This window comes from Rhinolophus hipposideros, assembly GCF_964194185.1.
Source record: "Rhinolophus hipposideros genome assembly, chromosome: 8".
Taxonomy (NCBI): domain Eukaryota; kingdom Metazoa; phylum Chordata; class Mammalia; order Chiroptera; family Rhinolophidae; genus Rhinolophus; species Rhinolophus hipposideros.
Window position 1 is genome coordinate 45,810,258 of NC_138054.1, and position 26,641 is coordinate 45,836,898.

At 41.1% G+C, this 26,641-nt stretch overlaps 1 protein-coding gene across 3 annotated transcripts in view; it reads left to right on the forward strand.

Moving 5' to 3' along the window:
- Window positions 1-26,641, forward strand: part of WLS (Wnt ligand secretion mediator) — a 99,233-nt gene that overhangs the window by 67,331 nt on the left and 5,261 nt on the right. For all 3 annotated transcript variants that reach the window (XM_081056337.1, XM_081056338.1, XM_081056339.1), the window contains 8 exons: window positions 1,366-1,527; window positions 2,606-2,742; window positions 10,264-10,432; window positions 11,707-11,804; window positions 12,166-12,229; window positions 14,239-14,382; window positions 15,636-15,719; window positions 22,149-22,302. In XM_081056337.1, the coding sequence (XP_080912463.1) occupies window positions 1,366-1,527; window positions 2,606-2,742; window positions 10,264-10,432; window positions 11,707-11,804; window positions 12,166-12,229; window positions 14,239-14,382; window positions 15,636-15,719; window positions 22,149-22,302 (1,012 nt within the window). The remainder of the gene's footprint in view (window positions 1-1,365; window positions 1,528-2,605; window positions 2,743-10,263; window positions 10,433-11,706; window positions 11,805-12,165; window positions 12,230-14,238; window positions 14,383-15,635; window positions 15,720-22,148; window positions 22,303-26,641) is intronic.

Consider the following 26,641-nt stretch of genomic DNA (forward strand, 5'->3'; position numbering starts at 1 on the left):
GATTAGTTATGTCTGCTGTGTGTAGGGAATGGAAGAATGGAAACACATAGCCAGATATTTGCCTGCTCTACCTCTACTTTGTCAGTGTGTCTTTTGTCTATATTCAAAGTTCTGTTTTTTGAACTCTAAGCTCTGACTTTCTTAATAAAGAAGGTGAGAACTTCCCAAGGTCATAGAAGAACTTCCCAAGGTCATTGAAGGGACAAGATTCTTCATACACTAGTTAGGCTATATACTCCTTGTTATCTTCCTTCTGATTTCTCCACTCTTTACTCTGAAGATATTCATAAACTTATAGAGAGCCTGAGAATTCAGGATTAAGAACAACAAATTAGGTCTCCCCATCACTTGATCAGGAGATGTATACCTAGCAAATATTGGAGCTGGCATATAAACCCAACGTTGATGGCAGACATTCATCTCTTTTCTCAGGAGAAAATCCTTGGCTGCTAAAGCTCATGCCTCTACACCACATATTTACCCTGCTACCCCTGCCCCTCGATAAGGACACAGAGCCAGGAGTCCTGGTGAGGGAGAGCAGAATTTAGTTTTCAAAAACAACCTGTACCCCTGCTCTCCAATCTCCCACTGCTATGCTCTGGGCAGTGCCTCTTCAGTTGTTTGGCAGGAAGTTCAAGAAGCTTTTAGAAACTGGGATTAATTTTTGTTTAATAAAAATATCTGCTTCCTTCTGCCATCTTGCCCCTTGGGCAGTTAAGAAGATCTGGAGACAGAAAATTTCAAGTGGGCATCTCTAACAAACTAATCCCATTTTTACCTTTCATTCCTTTCTGTCTTCTCCAAATTCTAAGTTGCTTCTTTTTCTCCAAATTCTAAGTTGCTTCTTTTTCTGTCAAATCAATAAAAAGTAGATATTTTCTGCTTCTTGCAGCTTCTCCTCCTGGCCAAAGCCATGCAAGTAATTAGTCATCATCCAAGACCGGGATGAACATCAGCAAGGGCTTCCTCCTGAACATTTAAGAATTTGACTGTTTCACAGAGCCCTACAAGTTGCCAGTGATATGCTCAGATAAAAAGCCTGCGCCCCTGGTAGACCAGGTTAATCTGTTATGACAGTCAAATGAGGATTGAAGAGCTGAGAAAAGTGTAAAGAGATAGAAGAGATTTCTGCCTTTTACCTAACATTTCTGGTTCTACTTCAAATGTGGTGGGTCTTTTGTGTTTTTGTTTTGTTTTTTTGGAAGGGGCAGAGGGGGAGAATAGCCAGTGGATACCATACCTCCAGTGTACCTCTAAGGTATACCTTTAAGTGTTAGCTTTTTAGAATTGCTGATAGAAGGCAAAAAGTTCAGACTGTCTATTGGATATAGTGGCCCTGCCTCAAACCCTCTATTCTTCTTCTAGACCCCAGAGCATGAGGGCCGTTACTATGAGTGTGATGTTCTTCCGTTCATGGAAATCGGGTCTGTGGCCCATAAGTTTTACCTTCTAAATATCCGGCTGCCTGTGAATGAGAAGAAGAAAATCAATGTTGGGATCGGGGAGATAAAAGATATTCGGTTGGTGGTAAGTGAGTCTAATTGATCCAGGCAGCCTGTGACACTAGAACATTGGCTAAGAACACTGGTTACTGAGCATGTGTTTTGGGAGGAAACTAGCATCTCACTGTAGGCATCTCCATGCCTCAGTTGCCTCATCTGAGGAACAGAAATAGTAACACATACTCGTGACGGCTGAGATCATAAACTTGTATGAGAGATTACAGAAATGGAAAATAATGCAATTATTGTGCCCATTTAAGATGTTATAAGGATCATGATTGCATAATGAATAATTTTTCATTTTTCATTTTTTTATTTTTCACCAAGGTAATTTTTTTTTTACGTGTTTCCCCTTGCAAGCACAAATGTTAAAGGGAGTAGTGGTGTTTTCAGTTTTTTCCATTTTATTTAATAGGGGAAAAAGTAGAACATGGAGTAAGGAGACCATTTTTTAATCTAAAAATAATCACAAAAGACATACATATTTATTTCAGAAAATTAGAATGCACAAGTAAACACACAGAACATATCCTACCGTCTAGAGAACATATGCTCGTAATATCCTACCATCTAGAGAAATAACCATTGTTGAGGTTTTGATTTCAGATTTTTCTCTACAGATATACATACAAAATCCTTCACTTACCAAAAAATGGGATCGTACTCAATTTACTCTTTTTATTCCTTGCATTTTCACTTTAATGGTTATTGTGAATATAATACATACATATTTTGGAATACCACTTAGCATTCCACTGTATAGATTTACCTTAACACATTTTACCAATCTCAACTTTTTGGACATCTAAGATATCTCCAATTTTCAAATGAAAACCTTACAGAAAAATCTTTGATCATGTTCCTAATCATTTCTTCAGTATAATACAATGGATCCATATTTATGCCTGTTTATTTATAGTTCTACAATGCCTGAGAACAGGCTGGGAGAGTGTGAAGAAAAGTACATGCTGTGAATGTGAGAGCTCTTGATCTTGAAAATTCAGCAGACAAGGTCTCCCCTCATCTCTCTCCAAAATGCATTTGCTGGTAGGAAATAACAGTAAGATTTATTCATCTTCAAAATTATGTTGGTCTGTCTCTAGGGAATCCATCAAAATGGAGGCTTCACCAAGGTGTGGTTTGCCATGAAGACCTTCCTTACGCCCAGTATCTTCATCATTATGGTGTGGTATTGGAGGAGAATCACCATGATGTCCCGACCCCCAGTGCTTCTAGAAAAGTAAGAACTGATTTGGGAGCACTCTGAAGGAACACAGCGTCACATGATCTGCCTGCCATGCTCCTTGTTTTGTTGGGGTCTAGTTCAAGTGATCAGTGTGTTACCTGGGCTAGCGATTTGACCTGGAGTCATTTTGGACTACTTTTCCTCCTCCAGCTTTCACATGCATATTACTTTTAAATCCTACAGGTTCTTTCTCTTTGGGCTCTTCATTCTGTCCTTGTTCCTTATTCCCATGGTCTGAATCAGATACTTCTCTCTGTTACAGTGGATGAACTGCCTTTCTCCGAGCTACGCGCAACCTCTCTGCCCTCCAGAAGGATGTTGCTCCTGTGGATATATCTTATTTTCTCCCATATCAGTGACTTTTTCCTTTTTGCTACATTATTCTGATTAATGTACAAATACTCTATACCATCTCCCATTCTTAAACAAAATCCTTCCTTTTCCCACTTCTCCCTGAAGCTACCAGACCATTTTTCTGCTGTTTTCTTTTCTTTACAAAACTCTTCAAAAAACCTTCTGTATATCTTTTTCCTCCTATTTTTTTTCTTTTTGAGTCCATTTCACCCTCACCCCCACTAACTGCTCTTGACAAGGTCACCAGTGACCTCCACATTCCAAATCCGATGGTCATTTCTCAGTCCTCACTTTTCTGGATTCATCGGCATTTGACATGATTGGTCACTCCGCCTTTTTTCACAGAGCCTCCTCCACCCTTCATTTGATTATCTTCCTCCTCTGCTATCACTCAGTCTCCATTGCTGTTTCTAATCATCTTTCCAACCTCTTAAACTTTGGAACTTTTCTCTTTATTAGTTGTGCTTATTTCTTGGGTTGATCCCATCCAATCTCATGATTTAAAAAATCATCTAAATGATGACTTTTAATTTATAATAAACAACCTCAGCTTCTCCCAACTCTAGACCCAAATATTCCATCTGTTTATTCAGTATCTTCACTTGCACGAAAATGTAACATGTGCAAAGAACACTTCATTTCCTCTTACTTCAAACTTGCTCCTCTCCCAGGCATTCCCATCTTAGGAAATATCAACTCCATTCTGTGCCCTGCTCAGGCTAGACATGTAGGAGGCATCCTTTACTTCTCTTTTTTTTCACATTTCTCATCTAACCCATAAGAAACTCGCACCATTTTCATTGCTACCACCCCCATCTACCTAATTTACCACCATCATTTCTCACCAAGATTATTGGAAATAACCTCTCAACTGCTCTCTTTGCTTCCACCATTTCCTTCCCTGTAATCTATTCACAAAGCAGCCAGATTGCTCTCTTCAGTGTAAATCAGATCATGTCACTCCTCTACTCAAAATTTTCTATTGGCTTTGCATCTCCTTTGCCTTGGCCTGTAAAGCCTTCTCTGCTCTGGACCCTTGTCACCTCTGATGTCATTGCCCATTCTCTCTATCACCCACCATTCCCCTTGATGGTGCTCAAACATGCCTGGCATGCTCTCACCTCAGGGCCTTTGCACTTGCTGTTCTCTTTATCTGAAATGTTCTTTCCCAGATATCTCTGTGGCTCAATTCCTCATTTCCTTCAGGCCTTGCTCTAATGTCTCTTACCTTAGAGGCTTTTCCCTATCCACCATGTATAAAATAGAACCCTGTCATTCTCCATTCTTTTATCTTGCTTTATAATACTCATTCTCTATTTGTTATCTTTCCTCCCATACCCCTCCTGTTCACCCCATCTGAATGCAAGTATCACTAGAGTGAGATCCTTGTCTGTTTTGTTAGTTACTATATCCCTAGCATCTAGAATAGTGACAGGCACATACTAGGAGCTCAATAGATACGATTTTTTTTTGATTGAATGAACAAATGAATGAATGAATGAATCTTGTCACTATATTGTTTAACCTTTTTTATTGGATCATCAGTTCTTGCATGATAAATTGCAAATTCTCTAATGAGGTATGTAGGTTGCCTCATGAGCCCTTTTCACTTCTCTGGTATCATACCCTGTCATTTCCTGATATGTGCTACATGCAGATCCCCAAATGCTTCAGGCTTTTCCAGGCTTTTGTGCGTCCATCCAAACTTTTCACTCTGCTCGGAATACCCTTCTACCTCCCTAACTTTGACTCACAACTCAGCTCAATTTCTGTCTCTGTCAAAGTTAGATGTCCTGGTAGCAGCCTGTGCACACCTCTATCATATTGCTTATCACACTTTAGCACTCTTTATCTCGCTCAGCCACTAAATGTATCTCCACGCGTGAAAGAACTGGTCCTATTCATTTTGGTATCTATAGCCCTAACAAAATGCTGTGGGTGTATGATCTGTGTTAATAAACATATGTATTTCATTGGTATGAATGAAAGTAGAAATACATCAGTGACTAAATGAATGATTTTGATAGAGAAGTGACAATTAACAGTGTGACAGGTAAAAGCAAAATAAAAACTAAACAAGCAGCTAAAATTTGAATTTCATATTGTTTGGAGTCATTTATTATTGAAACAAATATGCTTATATAATTCATAGTTGCTGAGGATATCGTAATAATAATGAATGTTCTTAATGATCAAGTTAATATAACCTGAATATGTTAGAGAGGATAATTATGTTCAGTGAAGTCTGATTAAGAAGGCAATGGAGGGGAATGCTGGTCAAGATGGTGGAGTAGGGAAATGCTGTGCTTGCCTCCTCCCACAACTACATCAAAATTACAACTATAGAACAACCATCATTGAGAATCACCTGGTATCTAGATGAGGACATACAGAAGAAGCCACCTTGAGACTGGTAGAAGGGGCAGAGACACAGAACAGGCTCGTCCCATATCCACATGTGACTGTTAAAAATCGGAAGGGGGCCGGCCCGCATGTGACTGTGGCTCAGGCGGTTGGAGCTCCATGTTCCTAACTCCGAAGGCTGCCAGTTCGATTCCCACATGGGCCAGTGGGAATGAACTCTCAACCACAAGGTTACCGGTTCAACTCTTCAAGTCCCGCAAGGGATGATGGGCTCCGCCCCCTGCAACTAAGGTTGAACACAGCACCTTGAGCTGAGCTGCCCCTGAGCTCCTGGATGGCTCAGTTGGGTGGAGCGCTGGCTCTCAACCACAAGGTTGCCAGTTCTATTCATCGAGTTCCGCAAAGGATGGTGGGCAATGCCCCCTGCAACTAAGATTGAACACAGCACCTTGAGCCGAGCTGCCGCTGAGCTCCCAGATGGCTCAGTTGGTTGTTGTGCGTCCTATCAACCACAAGGTTGCCAGTTCGACTCCCGCAAAGGATGGTGGGCTGCACCCCCTGAAACTAGCAAAGGCAACTGTACCTGGAGCTGAGCTGCGCCCTCCACAACTAAGACTGAAAGGACAACAACTTGACTTGGAAAAAGAAAAAAGTTCTGGAAGTACACACTGTTCCCCAATAAAGTCCTGTTCCCCTTCCCCAATAATAATAAAAAAAAAAATCGGGAGGGATATGTGACATCTCAGCTGTGGAGGTTACCCCCAGGGAAGTGAAGAGTTCCAGCCCCACAACAGACTCCCCAGCACAGGGTTCCAGTGCCAGGGAGAGAAGTCCCCACAACTTCTGGCTGTGCAAACTAGTGGAAATTGTGGCTGAGTGACGCTAGGGCAACTGGAGTTCCAAGAGCTCTTCCTAAACAGCCCTCACATAGACTTACTCACTGACAGACTCGTTAGCTCTGAGCTCCAGAGCTGGGGCAGCAGCTGGAAAGGCACCAGAGACATATGGGGAGGAACTGAGTTGTCTGACTTCAGACCAAGGGCTGGAGGGGCAGCTTTCTACCAGACAGAAGTTCTGGCCCTCCCCACTCCAGAGTGCAGACCTACAATCTCAGTCTCCATCAACCTGGCTAACACCTTTTGTCCACCTCATCCTGGCGATTCTCTGAGACCCCACGCCACCCAACTTTTGTGCACACCCAAGCCTCTTCCAGTGGCTTTTCCATACAAGTGGTCTGTCTTGGCTCATGCTGCAGAATTTCCTAAAATCTCTCAGAGGTTCACAAAACCCAGACAAACAGCGTCTGAATTCGGTGTGTTCCGTACCTCTTACTGAGCAGCCCCACACCTAGCACTAGTGAGCCAGCCTCAGTTTGTGGCTTGACCTCTTGAGGTACCTCCAAGCCCAGCACGGGTGGCAGCTATCTGAGAATTGCTTTGTGGCTCATGCCATATGGCTCCAGGAAGGCCACAGGCTGTAGCTGAACTTGGCCTGCACCAGGGCCCTTTCTACCATGTTTTCCCGAAAATAAGACCTAGCCGGACTTAATGAGTCTTTCAGAGCAAAAATTAATATAAGACCTGGTCTTATTTTACTATAATACAAGACCGGGTCTTTAATAATATAACATAGTAATATAATATAATATTATATAATATAATAATACAATATAATATAATACTGGGTCTTATATTAATTTTTGCTCCAAAAGATGCTTTGGAGCTCATTGTCCAGCTAGGTCTTATTTTTCGGGGAAACATGGTAGGAAGCTCCAGGACTGGCACACATAGTGGCCAGCTTCAGATTGAGCCAGAGCATCACCCAGCCACCTTCAAGGATGACACATCCAAAGAGCAGACTGTGCAGGCATCAGATCCTTGCTAAAGCGAGTCCTGTTCTGTACAGTCAGCCTTTGCACCATAGCTCCTCCACTGTAGTTACAGCCAGTCCTCACAACCAGTCAACTCGAGGGTCAGTCCCTCTCATTGACGTGCAAACAGCTACCAAGGCTCAACTGCGACTGGAGGGCACATACATCCCACACAAGGGACACACCTGCAGCACCCAGCTCAAATGACCAGAAAGAATGCACCACTGGACCCCACAGCACACCTACTACATAAGGCCAGTCTACTAAGACAAAGCGACATAGCAGCAATACCTAATACATAGAAACAAACACAAGGAGGCAGCCATAATGGCGAAACAAACATCCTGAATGAAAATCAAAGAAAAGCTCCAGAAATAGAACTAAACAAAATGGAGACAAGCAATCTACTTGATGCAGAGTTCAAAACACTGGATATAAGGATGCTCAGTGATCTCCTCAAGAAAGAGATAGGAAACATAAAAATGGGGATAGAAAATGTAAAAGAGAACCAGTCAGAAATAAAGACTATAATAACTGAAATAAAGAATACATTAGAGGGAATCAACAGTAGATTAAGTGATGCAGAGGTTCATATCAGCGATTTAGAAAATCAGGTAGCAGAAAACATCCAATCAGAATGGCAAAAAGAAAACAGAATCCAAAAATTGAGGTTAATTTAAGAGGCCTTTAAGACAACATCAAGAATACCAACATTCATATCATGGGTGTAGCAGAAGGAGAAGAGAGAGCAAGGAATTGAAAAACTATTTGAAGAAATAATGATGGAAAACTTCCTTAATCTGGTGAAAGAAATACACACACAAACACAGAAAGTGCACAGAGTCCCAAACAAGATAAACCCAAAGAGGCCCACACCAAAATGCCAGAGGTTAAAGGCAAAGAAAGAATCTTAAAAACAGCAAGAGAAAAGCAGTTACCTACAAGGAAGCTCCCATAAGAGTATAAACTGATTTCCCAACAGAAACTTTGCAGGCCAGAAGGGACTGGCAAGACATGTACAACGTGATGAAAAGAAAGGACCTACAACCAAGATTACTCTACCCAGCAAAGCTATCATTTAGAATCATTTAGAATAAAAAGAACTTTCCAGACAAGAAAAAGCTAAAGGAGTTCATCACCACCAAAACAGTATTACAAGAAATGTCAGAGAGACTTCTTGAAGACAAAAAAAAGAAAAAAATATATGAATAAACTGATCATAACTATGTACCTACCAACAATTACTTTCAATGTAATGGTCATAACTATGTATCTACCAACAATTACTTTCAATGTAAATGGATTAAATGCTCCAATAAAAGATAGGGTGTCTGAATGGATAAGAAAACAAGACCTTACATGTGCTGCTACAAGAGATCCACTTCAGATCAAAAGACATACAGAGACTGAAAGTAAAGGGATGAAAAAAGATATTTCATGATAATGCAAATATAAAAAATAAAAATAAAAGCTGGCGTAGCAACACTTACACCAGACAAAATAGACATTAAAAAAAAAAAAAAGTTGTAACAAAAGACAAAGAAATACCCAGTAATCCCACTTCTGAGTATTTATGCAAGTAAACCCAAAATGCTACTTTGAGGGGACATTTGCATCCATATGTTCATTGCAGCATTGTTAACAATGGCCAAGATGTGGGGGAAGCCTGGGTGTCCGTTGATGAGTGAATCAAAAGAGAGGTGGTACATACATGCAATGGAATATTGCTCTGCCATGGAAAGGAATAGGTTTTTGCCATTTGTGGCGGCATAGATGGACCTGGAGGGTACAATGCTGAGTGGAGTATGTCAGACAGAGAAAGACAGATGCAATGTGATTTCGCTTATGTGTGGAATCTAAAAAAGAAAATAAACAAAACAGAAACAAACTCATAGAGACAGAGAACATTTTGATGGGTGCTAGATGGGAAGGGGGGTTCGGAGGGACAGGTGAAAAAGTAGAAGGGATTAAGGACAAATTGGTTGTTATAAAGTAGTCAGGGGGTATAGCATAGGATATAGCATAAGGAATATAGTCAATAATACTGTAATAACTGTGTATGGTGTCAGATGGGTACTAGAGTTATTGGGGTGTTAGATGGGAGGGGTATTGGGGGGCAGGTGAAAAGGTGAAGGGATTAAGAACTACAAATTGGTAGTTACAAAATAGTCATGGGGATGTAAAATAAAACATAGGAAATATAGTCAATAATACGGTAATAATTATGTATAGTGCCAGGTGGGTACTAGACTGGTCAGGGGGATCACTTCTTAAATTATATAAATGCCTAACCACTGATGTACACCTGAAATTAATGTAAAATAATATTGAATGTCAACTGTAATTGAAAAATTACAAAAGGGGGAAAAAGGTGATGGAGAATAAGAGAGAGATTCAAAGTTCCAGGTATAAAAGAAATAAGTCATGGGGATGTAATGCATTCATAAACAGGGAATATAGTCAGTAATATTGTGATAGCATAGTATGGTGTTAGATGGTTGCTGGACTTATCATGGTGATTGGTTACTTAGGTATATAAATGCTGAATAACTATGGTGTACACCTGAAACTAATATAATATTGTATGTAAGCTATATTTTAATAAAAATCTTATTTTAAAAGGAGGGTTAAAACATTGTAGGAAACTCTTAATCTGAGCTGGTACCAAAATAAAGTTCCAGAGATTAAGGAGGTGAGGTTCAATTACATAAATAGATTAATGTAACAGTCCTTTATTCTGCAGTGGTGCCAACAAAATAATGCATTTTTGCATTTCTGTGTAGAAACTCATTCTGAGAGCTATGAAACTGATCATATTACTTCAGTCCCAATAAGTAATATCTTAATCCCCCAAACTGGCTTTAGATCTTTGAGGATCTGCCTCCCAAATGAATAAAGTCGTTTTCCTGATATTTTCTCACCATCAGAGTCATCTTTGCCCTTGGGATTTCCATGACTTTCATCAATATCCCAGTGGAATGGTTTTCCATTGGGTTTGACTGGACCTGGATGCTATTGTTTGGTGATATTCGACAGGGCATCTTCTACGCAATGCTTCTCTCCTTCTGGATCATCTTCTGTGGCGAGCACATGATGGTAAGAGCCCCTGGGAAGGGGCAGTGGATGAGGCAGAATAAATTAGCGGTTACAGGAGTGAGCTCTGGAGTCAGGACCCTCAGTTCAGATTCCTACTTCACCACTTACTAGCCGACCTTTGGCAAGTGACTTGATCTCTCTGAATCTCAGGTTCCCCATCTATAAAATGGGATTTATGTATAGCGTTTTTGTGAGATTTAAATGAGAGTGACATACTTAGCAGAAAGTAAACACAAATATGAATGATTATCGTTATTTCTTGTCCTTGGGCTTCTGATCGACCTCTCTCCAGAACCAAAGTAACCACCAGAGAATGTGGGCCCAGTTCTTTCCAGCTGGCAATTTGTCCAGGTGGCCTAGTAACCCCTATTACCCTGGAATCCTGACCTCCTTGGGCAGTTTGCACAGACACCAAATCATATTTCAAGAGGGATTGAAGGGATCGTGGATAAAAATAAGAATGGTGCCATCATCACATGGCTAAAATGCTACGCCAGCTGGAGCGTGGGCCCCACATCAGGCAAATGTGCTTCATAGTTGAATGGACTGTATTTAAACTCCATTATGGCTTGATCATTGCTTCTGAAGTCTTGTAGTCCTTTCAGGAGAGCAGTGAGAGGAGAAAAAGCCTTTTGCCTACTGCTAGGGTGGGCATAAGGGATCCACCAGCTGTGCCACACTGAGAATATGTCCTAAGCAGCAAGGACTGGACGTGGAGGGGACTCAGCTGTCTGTAGAAGGAGGAAAACCTGCCAAGAGTGGATTGCCAAGAGTGAATTGGTGTGGACTATCCACCTGGTCCCAGCCCGGATGCTAAGATATATCTTTTGCCTCTCTCCATTTTCTCGCTCTAAAGACAGGGAAAACATGTATCTATTTTCGTAACCATAAGAGACCTCTTACACTTGACATATTTTATGGCTTAGAGTCTTTATTTTTTCCTCTGGGGACAACCCCACCTTAACAAACACAAGTGATAACTCACATAGGAATTAAATTCTGAATGAGTGATTCTGTGGACGACTAAGCTGCAAGGTCTGTGTTCCTCTAGCATCCTTTTGTTATTACTTTGAGAGCCCTTAAGGATGGGCTGACAAAAGTGAGTTCCTTAGGAACAGAGATTTTGGTGTTACTCATTCTCATATGCCTAGAGTGTACCATGATGCTTGATACACAACAGTTTGTCAGCAAGGATTGTTTGAATGACTGACTCACCTGTAGAATTGCTTTGCTCTTCCCATATTTATTTCATTTCTCAATTCGGCTTCCCTCAGGATCAGCATGAGCGGAATCACATAGCAGGTTATTGGAAGCAAGTCGGACCCATTGCTGTTGGCTCTTTCTGCCTCTTCATATTTGATATGTGTGAGAGGTGAGCAGATGCCTGTGGGACTCTGAGCTGAAATGTGCCTCACCCTGTCCACTCCAGCTCTTTACAAGTATTCAGAAGGGAGAAGGGTGGTTGGAAGCCTGTGGAATAGAAGTGTTGGGCATGGTCACATCCTCAGATAAGGATTGGGATTAAATCAAAGGCAAAGCTCTTTATAGATGCAAAATATTTGGGCTGATCGTATACTTCAAACTCTTTTTCTTGAAATCCTCTATGACTTTTTGTTAGTCTAAATACAGCCCCCACCCCTCCTGCTGAAAAGCTAAGAATATGTAAAAAGGAAAGTTCCCCATTGCCTGTGTATTAATTGTGTCTTACCTTTCTATCTTATTTCTCTTTGTAGAGGGGTACAACTCATGAATCCCTTCTACAGTATCTGGACTACAGATGTTGGAACAGAGCTGGCTGTATCCTTCCTGGATGGGCTCAGGGTTTTATTTCTTCCTATCCCCCCCCCCCCCCCCCCCCGTCTCCAAGATCTTTTGCTAATGATGTTCTCCATGTGTTCAGCGAGAGCTTTGATCCTTAGACAAAAATGATAACAGCACAATAAAGGACACTAATGAGAAGAATTAATGCTTGCTTTCAAGCCTGGGTGAGAGCTCACAAAGTATGAATGTTGCAGCACGTCCCCACAGCAAAGGGATCAGAATTGCTGTTTTTATTGCACCCTGTCTATTTTACACTTGCTTACTGCAGACTGAAGCATGACTAGCTTTTCCCTGGAGCCATGGAGGTTCATCTGTGGGCCCCTGTGAGAGAGCCTATTTCTGAAGTCATGTGTGTGTGAGACTTTGTACAGTCTCACACACACTGGCATACCATGTCAGTGTGCTGGCATACCATGCCGATGCTATTAATTTCTGAGACCAAGTGGCGATAAAGCTAAGGTGATTAGTTCCAGAGGGGTCTCCAAGGCTTCTGGTTGGTTGGTATAAACTCCGTCTCAGTCATCTGCAGGAAGCAGAAGTGACAGTCTTAGCTTATCCCTTTTAGGATGCTGGATTTAAATATTTTATATTTCTGAATAATATGTTAAATACTTTGGGAGAAAAATACTGTCCTCTGGAAAAGGGACAGAGGCTTGAGTTGTTTTCTTTCTTGATGGATAATATCTTGTCATGTGCTGGTAAATATGCTTTGTTCAGCCATGATGTTTATATTGGCTTCTCAGTATCCCAAGAACTTTGTGAGCAAATTAAATCAGTAGTATCATTATCTTAAAGACGAAAGAGTTGAGCTTTTCCATCCCTCCCTCTCCTCCCCCCAACCAAAAAATGTTAACTTCGCAACAAGGGGAATATTTCTAATGCTAAGTCTGCTCCAACCCTTTTGTTCTACAGACATGATGGAGGTCCTGGGAGGCAAATAAAATTTCAAGTCCTGCAGCAAATAACGATATTTCCTTCATTCCAAGGTACTATTGATTTTAGGACAGAAGGCAAAACTTCATTAAATGTATTAGTTAATGAAATAATACATGCTGAGTTCACACATATTAAAATATTTTAAAATATGCCGCTTGAGGTAAGAGTTGTAGCAGACTCCAAGCCTTGGTGGTTCTCAGATTGAGTTTTGAAGAGGTGTCAAGAGTCGCCCTAATTCATCTCAAAGTATAGAGCCACCACCCTCCGCTTTCCCCTTGGCCATGTGTCCTTCTGCTCCCTGTTCCATTTCACAAGATTTTTCTGGTTGTGGACAGAAGATTGCAAACAGAACTTCATCCCTGGTTTTACTTCAAGGCCTTCAGTCCCATGGCAAGCATACCTTAGAAGCTGCTGCTACTGTACCCGACCCCCATGCCATTCCTTTCCATTTCCAGGCTATCTCAATCACCTTATAAAAATCCAGAGACTCGCCCAAGGGATTCCAAACGTGGTTATAATTGAATTCCTTGCCCTTGCAAAATCTGATTTTGTATATTTGCCGTGACAGACCTGGGCCACCTGTATTTTAACTCCTCCAGTGATTTTAATGCAGCTTTCCACCTGATTAGTATTTTGCAACCAATATCCAATATTTTAGTGCTTTTCAAATTTATTCTGTATATGAATTTCCCAAGGACCTTGTTAAAAAGCAAATTCTGATTCAATAGGTCTAGGGTGGGCCCCAGCAGCTGCATTTTTAACAAGCAAATCTTTGTTTCTCTTCTTACTTGGCTTAGAGAGCAATTTGGAACATACCTGTCCATGGTACTTTTGTGTCAGAAAACCTCTATCACTAGGAAAACAAAACTAAACTCAAAAAACCTCTGTCACTAGCATTAGAATGCCAGGTTTTAATATTTTTCCCCCTGAAAATTGCCTGAACATTTGGAGACAAAGGGTATTGCCGACAGAGCTGGGGAGAGTGCTTGTATCCTTGGCTCACCGGAGAGTGCTTGTATCCTTGGCTTTCCTTTACTGGACACTGTCAGATGGCCTTCATCATTGTAGCTGGCATCTGCCTCTGCCTCTACTTCCTGTTTCTGTGCTTCATGGTATTTCAGGTATTTCGGAACATCAATGGGAAGCAGTCTAGCCTGCCAGCCATGAGCAAAGTCCGGCGTCTGCACTACGAGGTAAGCAAATCTCTCAGGTCTTCAGGAGCTGGTTGGTACTCGCTATCTTCTGCTTGATGTGTAAACACACACACACACACACACACACACACACACCCATACACCTGGAGATTGGAAGCATTTACTTCAAATACACGTTGAGAGATTCACATGTAATATAGGATCTCTGGGCAAAATAAGAGGCTAAATCCTGCTCTGAGAAACATCTAGCTGGCCTGTCTGAATTTTGGAGTTTTCTGTGGTATAAATGTCTTTCTATCCCCAGTGAGGAGTAAACTTGTCCAGCAGGTTCTTCAGCTTTGGGATGGAATGTAGGTGCATACTAGATGGGAGATCTGAGTGTGGTAGAATTGGGATTTGGCTTGGGATGAGGCGTTAGTTAAGGTTCCTTTGCTGAGAATCAGCCTTAAGACTGGGGTTCAGCCCAGGTGATCTGATTTCCAGACTCCAGAGGACCACATTTCCCCTGAAACATCCAGCAGGTGCTCAGAGTTCAGTAACCTCTGCTTACAGATTATGTGCCTCGTTCAAGTAAAACACTCCACATTCTCCAATCTCTAATGCAGGCAACACATTCTTAATTTCTCAAGGGTGCCTTGGGCTCATGCCTAAGTGGCTTTCCTTAGAGACATGGGCCTAATTCCTCTGTGAAAAGAAACAGAAACTGCAGAACTACGGGGTTTCTATACACAGTGGATCTGCAAGTAAGAGTCCCTGCATAAGAGGCACCCCTCCCCAAAACACAGGTTCCCTTCAGTCCTACTCTCAGGAAACGCTGGGCACTTTCTGAAGCTTTGCCTGTCTCTAGAGTTGCAGTGACACATGAAAAAATTCAACCCAATCCACTTCATGTTGATTAATATGCACATTTCTTTTTGTTCACTGGAGCAGAATTTTATTACAACCGCAGAAAACTTGGATTTGGTAACTTTGAACCCTTGCAGAGAAGCATAACCAGCTTAGCAGGGAAATTAGCAGCCTCATGACGTGCTGTGAATATAATTTCCCAGGCTCTGGTATCACTGTTTCATGAGAGATAAGAACATAGGAAATATCTGGCCCGATAACATTTTTCAGCCACATTCACCTCTGCGGGAGAAATGTTACTATATGAAATTATTTTTACCATCATTCTTAGGGATTTGGTTTTACAGATTTTTTTTAAAATGAGCTTTTTATAGGTTTATATATTGAGAAAAGAATTGATGATAGCTGGTAGAATGTTAAACTACTCTTTCTCTCTTTCCTAATAGGGGCTAATTTTCAGGTTCAAGTTCCTCATGCTTATCACTTTGGCCTGTGCTGCCATGACTGTCATCTTCTTCATCGTTAGTCAGGTAAGTGGACCCTGAGAGGTCAAGGAGAGAATAGCCCTCGTGAGGTCGTGTTGCACTGTGCAGAAAATTCTATAGAGCTACTGAGAAAGGATGAGGGAAGGTGTAATTCCGGACGGCTGATTAAGCCATGTTTTTTGAGACTGCTCCAATCTGGGACTTGTTATTATCTGGCCAGAGGTTGACTGAATTTTCCCATTTGGTATAGCCTCACACGAGGAAAAAGTTGCTAAATAAATTAAAAGCCTACAGCCAAGGTGAAGGGTGCTTGTATCATTTACTTAAGAGAATAAACTTTTCATGCCCTGTAGCAGAACACCAACAAGTGAGTATTAATTTGATTTGATCCTTATCTAGCTTCACATAGCTCCATTTACAGTCCATCAGCCATTCTTTATAGTAATTATATTGCCAGTTACACATGAAATGATATTCAAAAGTCCCCTTGATAGAATCTTATCTTTCTGCTGGTTATTTTCCAAACTCAACACTTTGCTGCACTTGAAAATCTCAATAATACTAATAATTTTAAAATATTGGTAATTTATTTTGTACAGTGGACAGTACTGTTGATATCTAATGTATTACATATCTGTCATTCAGTTGAGCTTCACAAAAATCCTATGGGGAGGTAGGATAGGAATTGTTATCCCCATTTGCTAGAATATGAACTAATGGCCTCAGAGACATGTCCCATTTATGCTGTTTTCCAGCTGAGTGGCATAGTAGATGGATGACTTAACAGTTCTGAGGTTTAATTTTCTTATCTGTAAAATGGATATGGTAAAAATACTACCTGAAGAAGGTGGCTATAAGTATAACAGGAAGTAATGCTTGCAAAATGCTCTACAGTGTGGCTGACACGTTGTGAACATGAATAGCTGTGCCCTTATGAGCAGCATGAAAGGTGAATATTGTGCCAAAGGACTACAGACAGGGACCAGAACCTAGTCCTTTTAATTTTTTTGCCAACTGCTCTATTATCCCTGTATTAGGCCAAAATTGGGAATGTGAGTAGTGCAGATAGAGCCTTAGGACAGGACTTGTACCATTCTGATAGCAAGTTTCCTTCTAGTACATGGGCTTCTAAGCTTTTTTGTGCCATGGACCCCTGGGGCAAGCTGGTGAGGGCGATGGGTCTCTTCTTTGAATATTTTTAAATGAGCAAAATAAAAAACTTTGGATTTCAAATGGAATCAGATAGATGATAGCTAGATAGCTATATACATACATACATACGTACATACTTGCAAGTATACATATTACAGATACGTATAACTGTATTGATATGAAAATATCATTATTTCTATTGGTGACAAAATTGCAGGTAGGGTTCATAGTATGGGGATTTGTTTTCTCTATTCGTAACTGAAAGAACCGATAACTTCCAGTTAGAGACTGGTGAAAATAAAGATATCATTTTTTTCTCATTCCAGTTCACAGAACCCATGAATTCTATCCAAGGACACCCAAGGGTGCCTCTAAACCAAAGCAGGAGCCCCTAGAGGCCTGTTGGCTATACCCCCAGGCAATGTTAGTGTAGCTGCTGAAGGCTAAGTGAACGTGGAAAGAAATAAAACAAATACACATATATGTCTTCATAAGTTCTGTTCACCACATGTGCCTGACCTACAACACTGCTGTGTTTGTATCAGACTGTTTGTTTATAAAACCTTGGAAACATCATTCTCCACTCCAAATGCAGTAAAAATATTTTAAATTCTGAATGACTTTTTTATTCAACCAGCTGAAGCTCAAACAAGGATGTCTGAGGACTGATTTATCCCTTGACTGATTCCCTCGTGTGACAAAAATGCTTTCCAGTCCTCCAGTGCCTCGGTAATGTCCTGTGACACTTAATACAGTTCTGCCAGGCCAAGAAAGCCCGGCACACTGCTTCGAGAAAAAGAACCTCAAGTAAGGTGGGCTGAGGAATAAAAGGCAATAATACCAAGATATGTTCTCAGGAAGGACACTGTTTGTCCTCACACATGTTTCTGCCACTTTAGAAAGCTGCAGTCATTCTCCCACAGACTCATCCCGCTTCTGAGTCCCTTCCACCTGAAGTCAAGGGACATTTAGCTGATCTTTAAAGCAGTTGTGTGTCGTCCGAATTTAACCTTGGACATGTTTAATTAGTGCATCTTTTTAAAGCAAAAGAGGTCAGTCTTCCAAGGAGCAGAGTTTGTGGCATTTTTTTTTTTTTTGAGAAAAAGATTGATATTCCATTGCCCCAGTATTTTCTAACACAGCTCCAGCCTGTGGCTGGCTTTTTATATCTGCTGCGACAGTCGGCCGGGAGTGGATTTCAACTCCAAGGGGGAAGCAATGAGGTCTTTTGGATTCCATTAGCTCCTCACATTCCTCCTGCTGGGTTATTTTTTTAAGGTTTATTTATAGATATATAAGACGTTTTCAGGCATAACTCTCAGTGTCCCAGGTACTGTATTAATATAGTCATCAGAGGATTTATTTTTTAATGTCATTTTGGAATGTCTCAGCAATGAGCTCACCTGAAAGAAAACCTATTGGGTAACTTTTTGAAATAGATCCCAGCCTTAGGTAAAAGGAATGTATTAAAACTCCCATTATACTCTCGGGCTTGCTGGGAGAGCTTGCATTTAAGCCCCATGAAATATAATGCGAGGGGATCTCGCCAGGATATTGAAGCTCTGAGGCCAGGAATGAAAGGCCGATGGGAAGCTGTGGAATGCAGTGACCTTCAGGCTTTGTAGCTGGGTACTGAGGTGCAGTCTTTTAATGCCTGCCATTTTAATGGCCTCAGTCCTAGCAACCAAGAGATGGCACATCACAGTCTGGTGTTTTAGCCTCTTTCCTCTGGAAAAGAAAGAGGCGTTGCATTTAGAGGTGACGAGCAGTAGGTAACAGAAGTGCAATGCAGGGGAGGAGGTCACCAACCTTCACTAAAGGGGACCCCAGGTACCTGACATTGAGGTTAAGCCACAAGCAGCAAACTCCCAGAGAGCCTGTCCCTAGCTCTTTGTGTGTGTGTGTGTGTGTGTGTGTGTGTGTGTGTGTGTGTGATCACTTCATTCTGTTCCTTACAGAGGAAATGTTTCCAGTAAGAGAGCCTGTGTCTGGGATTTGGAAATCTTGTTGTTAAGTGGAATGTTGGTTGTCAAGACTACTGGGTGTAAAGGGATTTGACCTTCACTTGGCTCCAGGGGTGTAATTGGGTGGTTTCACACAAAAGTAAATTGTTCAAATGTTAAATCAGGAAAAACAGGAACTTTTAGAAATAAGATTTACGCAGAAGGGAGATGATTTTTTTTTTCTTTTTATTTTGGTTGGGGCTACCTGATTTTTCTCTCTGAAAGTTAAAACAGAATGACTGTCACCATTCTGCCTTGGCATTAATGAGATTTTGGATTTACAAGGGCTTCTCTGTTGAGGCTGCTTACTGTGGTACATATTGGTGGGAATGTGCTCAGAGCCTGGGATGGCTGAGGCATGAATAATTGAGAGAGGAGAGGGGAAAACACAATTGAGTCTCTAAACAGCAGAGTGACACTGTATATAGTTTATTTATGCAAATTCAACTCTTTGCCCTCAGCAGAAAATAATACATTTAGAGATTACAAATTAAGTAGCATGGATATTCTGCAACCCCATTCTAAACAGCATCCATGTGTCTCAAAGTAAATGTGAGAGGGGGGCATGAAAATGCTATTTTTCCAGTCCGTCTGAGCTCCTATGTGTCCTTCTGAGTATGTGCGTCTCATTTCAGTGGCTCTAATGTAAAACTGTATTTTGCATATATGGAGTTGATTATATATCATACATTATTATGTCTAGGATATATAATGCATACGTATTAATCTACAAATTTAAATGAACAAAACCCATGTATACATATACTGAATAAATAATGTGCATTATGTTCAATTAAATGAATTTCCAAAAGAAATTTGACCTTACACAATAGTTGCCTCATATGTTAACTTAAGAGACTCTCCCTGTTTAATTCCTACTCTCGTGTTGTATAATGGTTAAGGAGTCTTTTGGAGTCAGAGTCATGACTTTCTGGTTGAGCAGTCTTGGCTGAGGTATTGTACCTCTCTGTGTCACAGTTTACCCATGTGTTGAGTGGAAATATTACCTACCTAACTCATAGAGTTGTTATTGAGACTAAATAATATCTTCATATACACTTCTCAGTATAGTACCTGACAAACCATTAGCATTGAATAAATGTTAACTGTTATTCTCCTTGTTATTATTTTTAAAAATCTTAGCTTATATCTGTGTTAACTGCTTGTTTTAAGTGATAATAAAGGAATATAATAGATAGCAGTATTTAAATGAAATAACACTTATTCCTACCTCTTACTTTCAAGTGCAGTTACTATGATTTGCTATGGACTGCAATAATTTTTCTTTACTTTTCAATCAGATATTTCCTAAGAGTGTTTCTATGCCCCCTTTCTATCTTCATGTATTTGCACTGGCCTTTCTGCACATCCCTACACTCTTGCCCATATTCATTCAGCAGACTTCTGCCTGTGATACCATTATGTATCAGGCGTTCAGGAGGTGTTTCCTTGGATCAGTCATGCCAATCCCTGCAAGAATCAATTTCAGCAAAATTGCCATCCCTGAATATCCCTAGCTTACATCACAGGAAGTAGGGTCTGTTACAGGCCCACTCTCTTGAACAGAGTAGAGTAGAATAAGAACTCCCTTCCTCCTTCTTACCTATAGTTCACCCAGCCTCGCCTCTCCTTAATCACACACAGAAGGGTTCCCTGTGTAATGACAGCAGGCACATCCACTTCCAAGAACCATCTTGAAGCTTCCTTTCCCCTACTATTATACACACTAAAAAAGTCATCTTAAGTATGTTCTTTTATAAAGTTATGGTATTCTGCACTTAAAAGTAAGAAGAGTGACATCTGGAGACATTTCTAAGTAAGTCCCAAGTCGCGTGAATGCTGGTGACATTGTTCTAAAATCAGTAATGGCTATGAAATCCTTCATTGCCAAAAACATTGCTGAGCATGTCCTATAAAATAAATTATTTTCCAAAATAAGAGTTCATGGTGGTGGTCTGTGTAGGAATTACAAAAATGAAAAATTACACATCACCAATGTGAAACTAAAACGGGTGCGTCTATATAATCAGTTAACTTAGTTAAGTGACACTCCAGTTCTTTCCAAAGAAAATACTGTATGTACTTAGAGCTATATTATGCCTTGGTGCCTCAATGGATCATGGGTTTTAAAGAGGGTACCAAATGAATAAAAACCCACTATTTGTAAATAGGAGATTAAATAAGCCTGTTTGTTAGTCATTCATATTTAGATATAGTTGCCATCTTATACTTTAGCTCCTAGAAAAAGGGGCTCCTAGGTATGGTTTATAAGACCCAGCCTCACAAAGCTATCACTCAAACATCTGTACAATGTTTTTTTTGTTTGTTTTTTTTATTCCCATTTAAGATTTCCTATAGCAAGCAAAAGTGATCAAAATCATTTCGTTGATCTCAGAGCTGGCACAAATTGTTAGTCACTCAGGTCAACAGTTTTGTTGACAGTTCTTAGTGTAATCCATAGGTCATCAGGTAGGCCTTAGGACAATTACCAAGTCATTAACAGACAAAAGCAGCCTCAAAACATTCTTGCAGAATTGTAAAACACATGAAAGCTTCATAATTACCTGTGTCACTGACTTTCATAGTGACATGATATAAATGAGATTTATTGAGTGTTGACTACATACCAGGAAATTTCTAGAAATATTTTTACTTAGTTCTCTTCAGTAACCCTGCAAGTTTTTATTTTGCACTTAAAAAAAAAAAACAAAGTTCAGAGTCTTAATCTTACTTCTCTTATGTTAAACAGATACTGAGTGATGGAGTCTGGATTTGAATCTGGGTCTCTGACTTCAAGCCTGTGTCTTTCCGCTTCCCCACACTGCCCCACTGAGGGAAACTCCTCGCTCTAAGGATTCATTTGTTTATTTAATCAATCTGTCTTCAAGGAGCTCCTATGGCGCCTCAGGCACTGCAGATATGTCTGGAAATGAACCAGAGCTGGTCTCTGCCTGTAGGGAGTTTACTGCTGGCTGGGAAGACAGAGGAGGAATTATACTTGTAGATAAGTGTTAGACACAAGCACAATGTCTTTAAATTAGGGGTAAAGATGAACGGCTGTTTTAGGAAGAGACACTCCCCAGGTGACTCTGAAGTGCAGCCAAGATGAGACAGCAGACTTTGTGCCTGACACATAAAGATAGTAAGCCCTTAATTAATTTGTTCATACTAGTATGATTCACGTTACAAAATGGAGTTTTACGTGGCCCTTCACTTTTCCCATGTGAAGAAGAAACTTGGTTTTTGTGTTGGTTGGTTCCTGTATTGGTGTTGTGTTCCTTCTTGGCTCGAACTCAATGTCCCTGTCCTTTTTCCATAGGTGACGGAAGGCCATTGGAAGTGGGGCGGTGTCACAGTCCAAGTGAATAGTGCCTTTTTCACAGGCATCTATGGGATGTGGAATCTGTATGTCTTTGCTTTGATGTTCTTGTATGCACCATCCCATAAGAACTATGGGGATGACCAGTCCAATGGTGAGTTCCAATGTCTTTAGTACTGCTTTCTTAGGATAAGTAGGCTCCTGTCTCTACAAGACTTACATATCAAAGGCTCTGCCCCCGGCCCTCCCCAATCTAACTTTCCCTCCAAGTGTAAATTAGTACCCCTAGGGATTCTAGAGCCAAAAGCCAGCACAGGGGCAGATATTTCTTGAAGTCTTCATTTTTTTTTAATCTTTAAAATCCATGGGGAATATTACAGTCTAGTCTAAAACATGTCCCACTTTTAACACAAAAATTAAATTTGCTTTCCTCAAGTGTTTCAAGGAAAACTGACTCTTAGAAAGTATATCACATTCATTCTTATAGTTTGAGAAGAGAAGTCCTACAGCATCAGGTGGAATGGGACTGGGCCCTAAGAGTCAAAGATGGAGCGGGCTTCATTTTTCTCCTGCTGATTTTTTTTTCTGCAAGGCTGTGGACATGTCTCCAAACCAATAGCTATTCTGTCCTCATAGCCTTCCTCTCCTTAAGTGCTGATAGGTGCTGTCTTAGATGTTGATATGCTGCAAGGAAATTTGGAGAACTTAGCCAGTCTGGTCATTTCAGAGGTGAGGAAACGGGCCTAGCGAAGGGAAGGGCTGGCCTGGGGTTTCTCTACCAGTCTTGCAGAGAGAGAGATCAACATCACTGCCTAGGACCCTGCTGTTAACTTGTAATGGGTGGTCTGGGAAACATCAGATCTGACAGCGCCTTTCTCTTTGCATATTTAGTCCCACACTTTTGGGCTCCACCAGTGTAGATCCTTTCTTCTCTTTTTCACACTTGCTTTACCCTAGCTACAGACTTGCTATTCCCCAAATATAGAGCACTTTTTCTCAAATCAGAGCCAGTGCCCTTCACTGTGGCTCGGAACAGAGACCAGGGCTTTAAGGTCTGCATGTCCCCCGTGGCCCCAACAGTTGGCCGTGCTCATACCATGTTTCCTCGAAAATAAGACCTCGCCGGACCATCAGCTTTAATGCATCTTTTGGAATAAAAATTAATATAAGACGTGGTATTATATTATATTATATTATATTATATTATATTATATTATATTATATTATATTATATTATAATCAGATCCAGTATTATATTTATTATATTATACCCAGTCTTATGTTAAAATAAGACTGGGTCTTATATTAATTTTTGCTCCAAAAGACACATTTAGAGCTGATGGTCTGGCTAGGTCTTATTTTCGGGGAAACACAGTAGGAAGTGCTCAGCAAGTGTGTGTTGAATGAGTGGATTCATATCCTGCCTCCATCTTTTGGGCCCATTCAAAATGCTTCCTCCTTCTTGAAACATTTTCCTGATCACCCCATTTGGAGTTCAGCAAAATTACATTCAATAGAGTATAATTGTCATGGGATGATGATGGGTTTTAGTAGTCCGATAAGGTTGAAAATCATTGGATTTTTTTATTCAACATTGAGGTTTTTAGTATAAGACATCTTAATGCCTTTAGTACATTAATGTGTACTGTGAGTCTTTTAAAATGGATGAGGATAACAGCATTTCCCCCAATTTTTTAATAATTTGGCCCTGGAACCTTCTAGGCAGTGTATCTTTTAGAACTAGTGTTCTAAGGAACATGCCTGGGGGAACACGATTACACTTTTCATGTCACTCACTACGTAGATGTGGATGAGTTTGCCTGTCCCTTCTGTCTCCTGCTGGAATATTCACTCCTTATGGACAAGGACTGGTTCTCAAGGGTGCTTTGAAAATGTTGAGTGAATTAGTAAGAGTTCTAGATTAGCTTTCATATTTCATAGATGAATGATTTTGAGAGGAGGGTAAGATCAAGGGGGTGATAACATGAGAGATGAAGCAGGGAAAGGAGTGCATCTGTTCTCAGGGTCAGCAATAGAGGAATGGTCTCAACCACCATCTGTCTCCAGTACCGTACCTGCCACTTCTGTCAAGAGCGTCTTAGACATCAGGACTCTCTTCCTTCCTACTTCTTGACTTTTTGTCACACACACTATCAGGTCCATCTTTGTCCACGAGTTATGGGCAAGAAAAAAGACTTGCTTAGCTGCCCACTTGCCCATCTCTTGGTTTGATTGACATTCTTTCTAGAGAGCTTGTTGTGAGCTAGGCAGCCTTCATTGTGCACTGCTAGTACACAGTGTGTTACTACGTGCAGGGGAAATGAAAGCTCGCTGCCTCTCTAACAGTGGACCTTCATAACACCAGCAGGTAGGGATTCTGGGCTTGTGAACAAGAATCGTGATTTCATTTCATGGCCATCCGCTGGACTTTGACAGAAACTACATGGACCTGTCCTTGACTTGAGAATATTAAGCAGGAACCCAAAAGATAGAGCTCCTACCTTCCAGGGAAACACCACATAAGCAGTCACTGGACTTCCTGGGATGTTGGAATGATCATTTTAATGGATAATAGTTATTGAATACTGACCTGTGCTGGAGCACTTCATGTACATAAACTATTCTGGTGTTTTTTGCTGTGTGACTATTAGCAAACTACTTAACCTTTCTGTGCACTTCTTCTTCCAACTCTAAGTGATCCCTTAAAGTCTTTTAGAACCATGAAATCCTTGGACTTTCTTTTTTTCTGTTAGCAAGGAAGGGGCAGAAATGCACCTCCTGTCATACAGTGACAGCCCAAGAGGTAATTGTGTCCCAGGTGAGGGGTTTCCAGACACTGGTGAGAATTTGCCCAGCTCCAGCACTTTCAGATATGTGGGAGGCCAGAGCTTGGGCCAACCCTGCAGAGGCAGGGTGACTGCCTGCCACCTTGTTAGGCCAGGAGAGTGAGTTTCAGCCAGGTTTTAGGCAGCTCCCATTAAGTCTTCATTCCCTGTACAACAGCCACCCTCCTAGGCTTAAAACCTTGCAGTTGAGAATAGCACTTGACCAGTTCCTCATCAGATTTTTTGTTGTTGGAGATAGTGTGTATGGAAATTCACAGAAAACTCAAAAGCTAGTTCTCAGCAGGTTACGTCTCCTGAATCTTTTGCTAAGTGGTGTTTGGAAATGTTAGTGGTTTTGTGACTGGTACATGCCATTGGCATTTTGTGGCCAGATTAGATTCAAGGTATGCTAAATGTCCTGCAATGAACAAAAAACAGTTCTTTGTAGTAAAGAACTGTCCTACGCCAAATGCCAATAGGGCCCCTTTGGAAAAACATTCTTCAAGCAGTTTAGTGGGCAGACTTTTTTGGGACCCTGTTCTGATCATAAACATAGAAGGCACACAATTTAGCGATTCTATGGTGGTGACATCATCAGCTGTGACTTCACAGCAGCCTGTGAGCCCTGGAAGCTGGTTGTGTGCTTATTCTCGTGTGGTGCTGTGACCTTGTGCATTTGGAAGGGGGCTCTTGCACGTTGGGTTCGCTGATCATTTTCTTTCTGTGCTCTCTTTCACTTTTCATCTCTTCATCTGCTGCCAGACCACACAATGTTTCCTAGGAATCATGGCACATTTGCCAAGATTCTGAAGCTCCTTGGGAAAAGTTAGTTTGGAATGTTACGTGGAAACCGAGAAAAATGAACTGTCAGGGGGGTACACTGTATTTTGAAATTGTCTGAGTTTCTGGATAGGATTTCTTCTGCTCCCTCAGCCTTTTCATGCTCCTTTTCCTTTTTGGTGGAAAGTTTTTATTTTTAAGTTGGCTTGGACCCCTACCCTTACCCCTTGCTTTCAAGGTCCGGAGCCAAACATTCAGATCTCTTGCTGTGGAGAATGAATCCCAGGTGTGTGTGGTGCTTCTTGCCTTCGTGAGATGAATCCTGGATGAACCCCTGGACGAAGCTCATTTCCAGGAACTCGGCATGCAGTTTCTGGTGCAGCAGAGGCCAAAGGGAATGAGGAAAGAGAAAGAACCGTTCAGAAGTGTTGGTTTGTTTGGAAGGTAGAGAAAGATGCTTAGAAGTGTCAGGAGAGAGTGAGTAGGAAGAAATGGAAGCACAGCGTAGACTTTTGCTCTGTGCTAGGTTGGTAAGATTGAGCGAAGTGAAGCCCAAAGGAGTGACACAGTCCTCGCTTTCAGGATGCTAGTAACCTGGTCTGGGAGACAAGACTTCCTCAGCTGCCTCCTGCAACATGGGACATGGCAGGACACCTCCAACCCAGCCTGTTTTCATGTTTTTAGTAGCTGACTGGTGCAGCAGGGGTGTGGAGCTCTGGCTTCCTTCTTGGTTGATTTACCATAGCTGCAGTTGTGATGTGAACACATTCACTTGACTCGTGTGTGTGTGTGTGTGTGTGTGTGTGTGTGTGTGTGTGTGTATTTATATATACATATGCATATATATATATACAATCATTGTATGTGTTTATGTGTGTCTATGTGTGG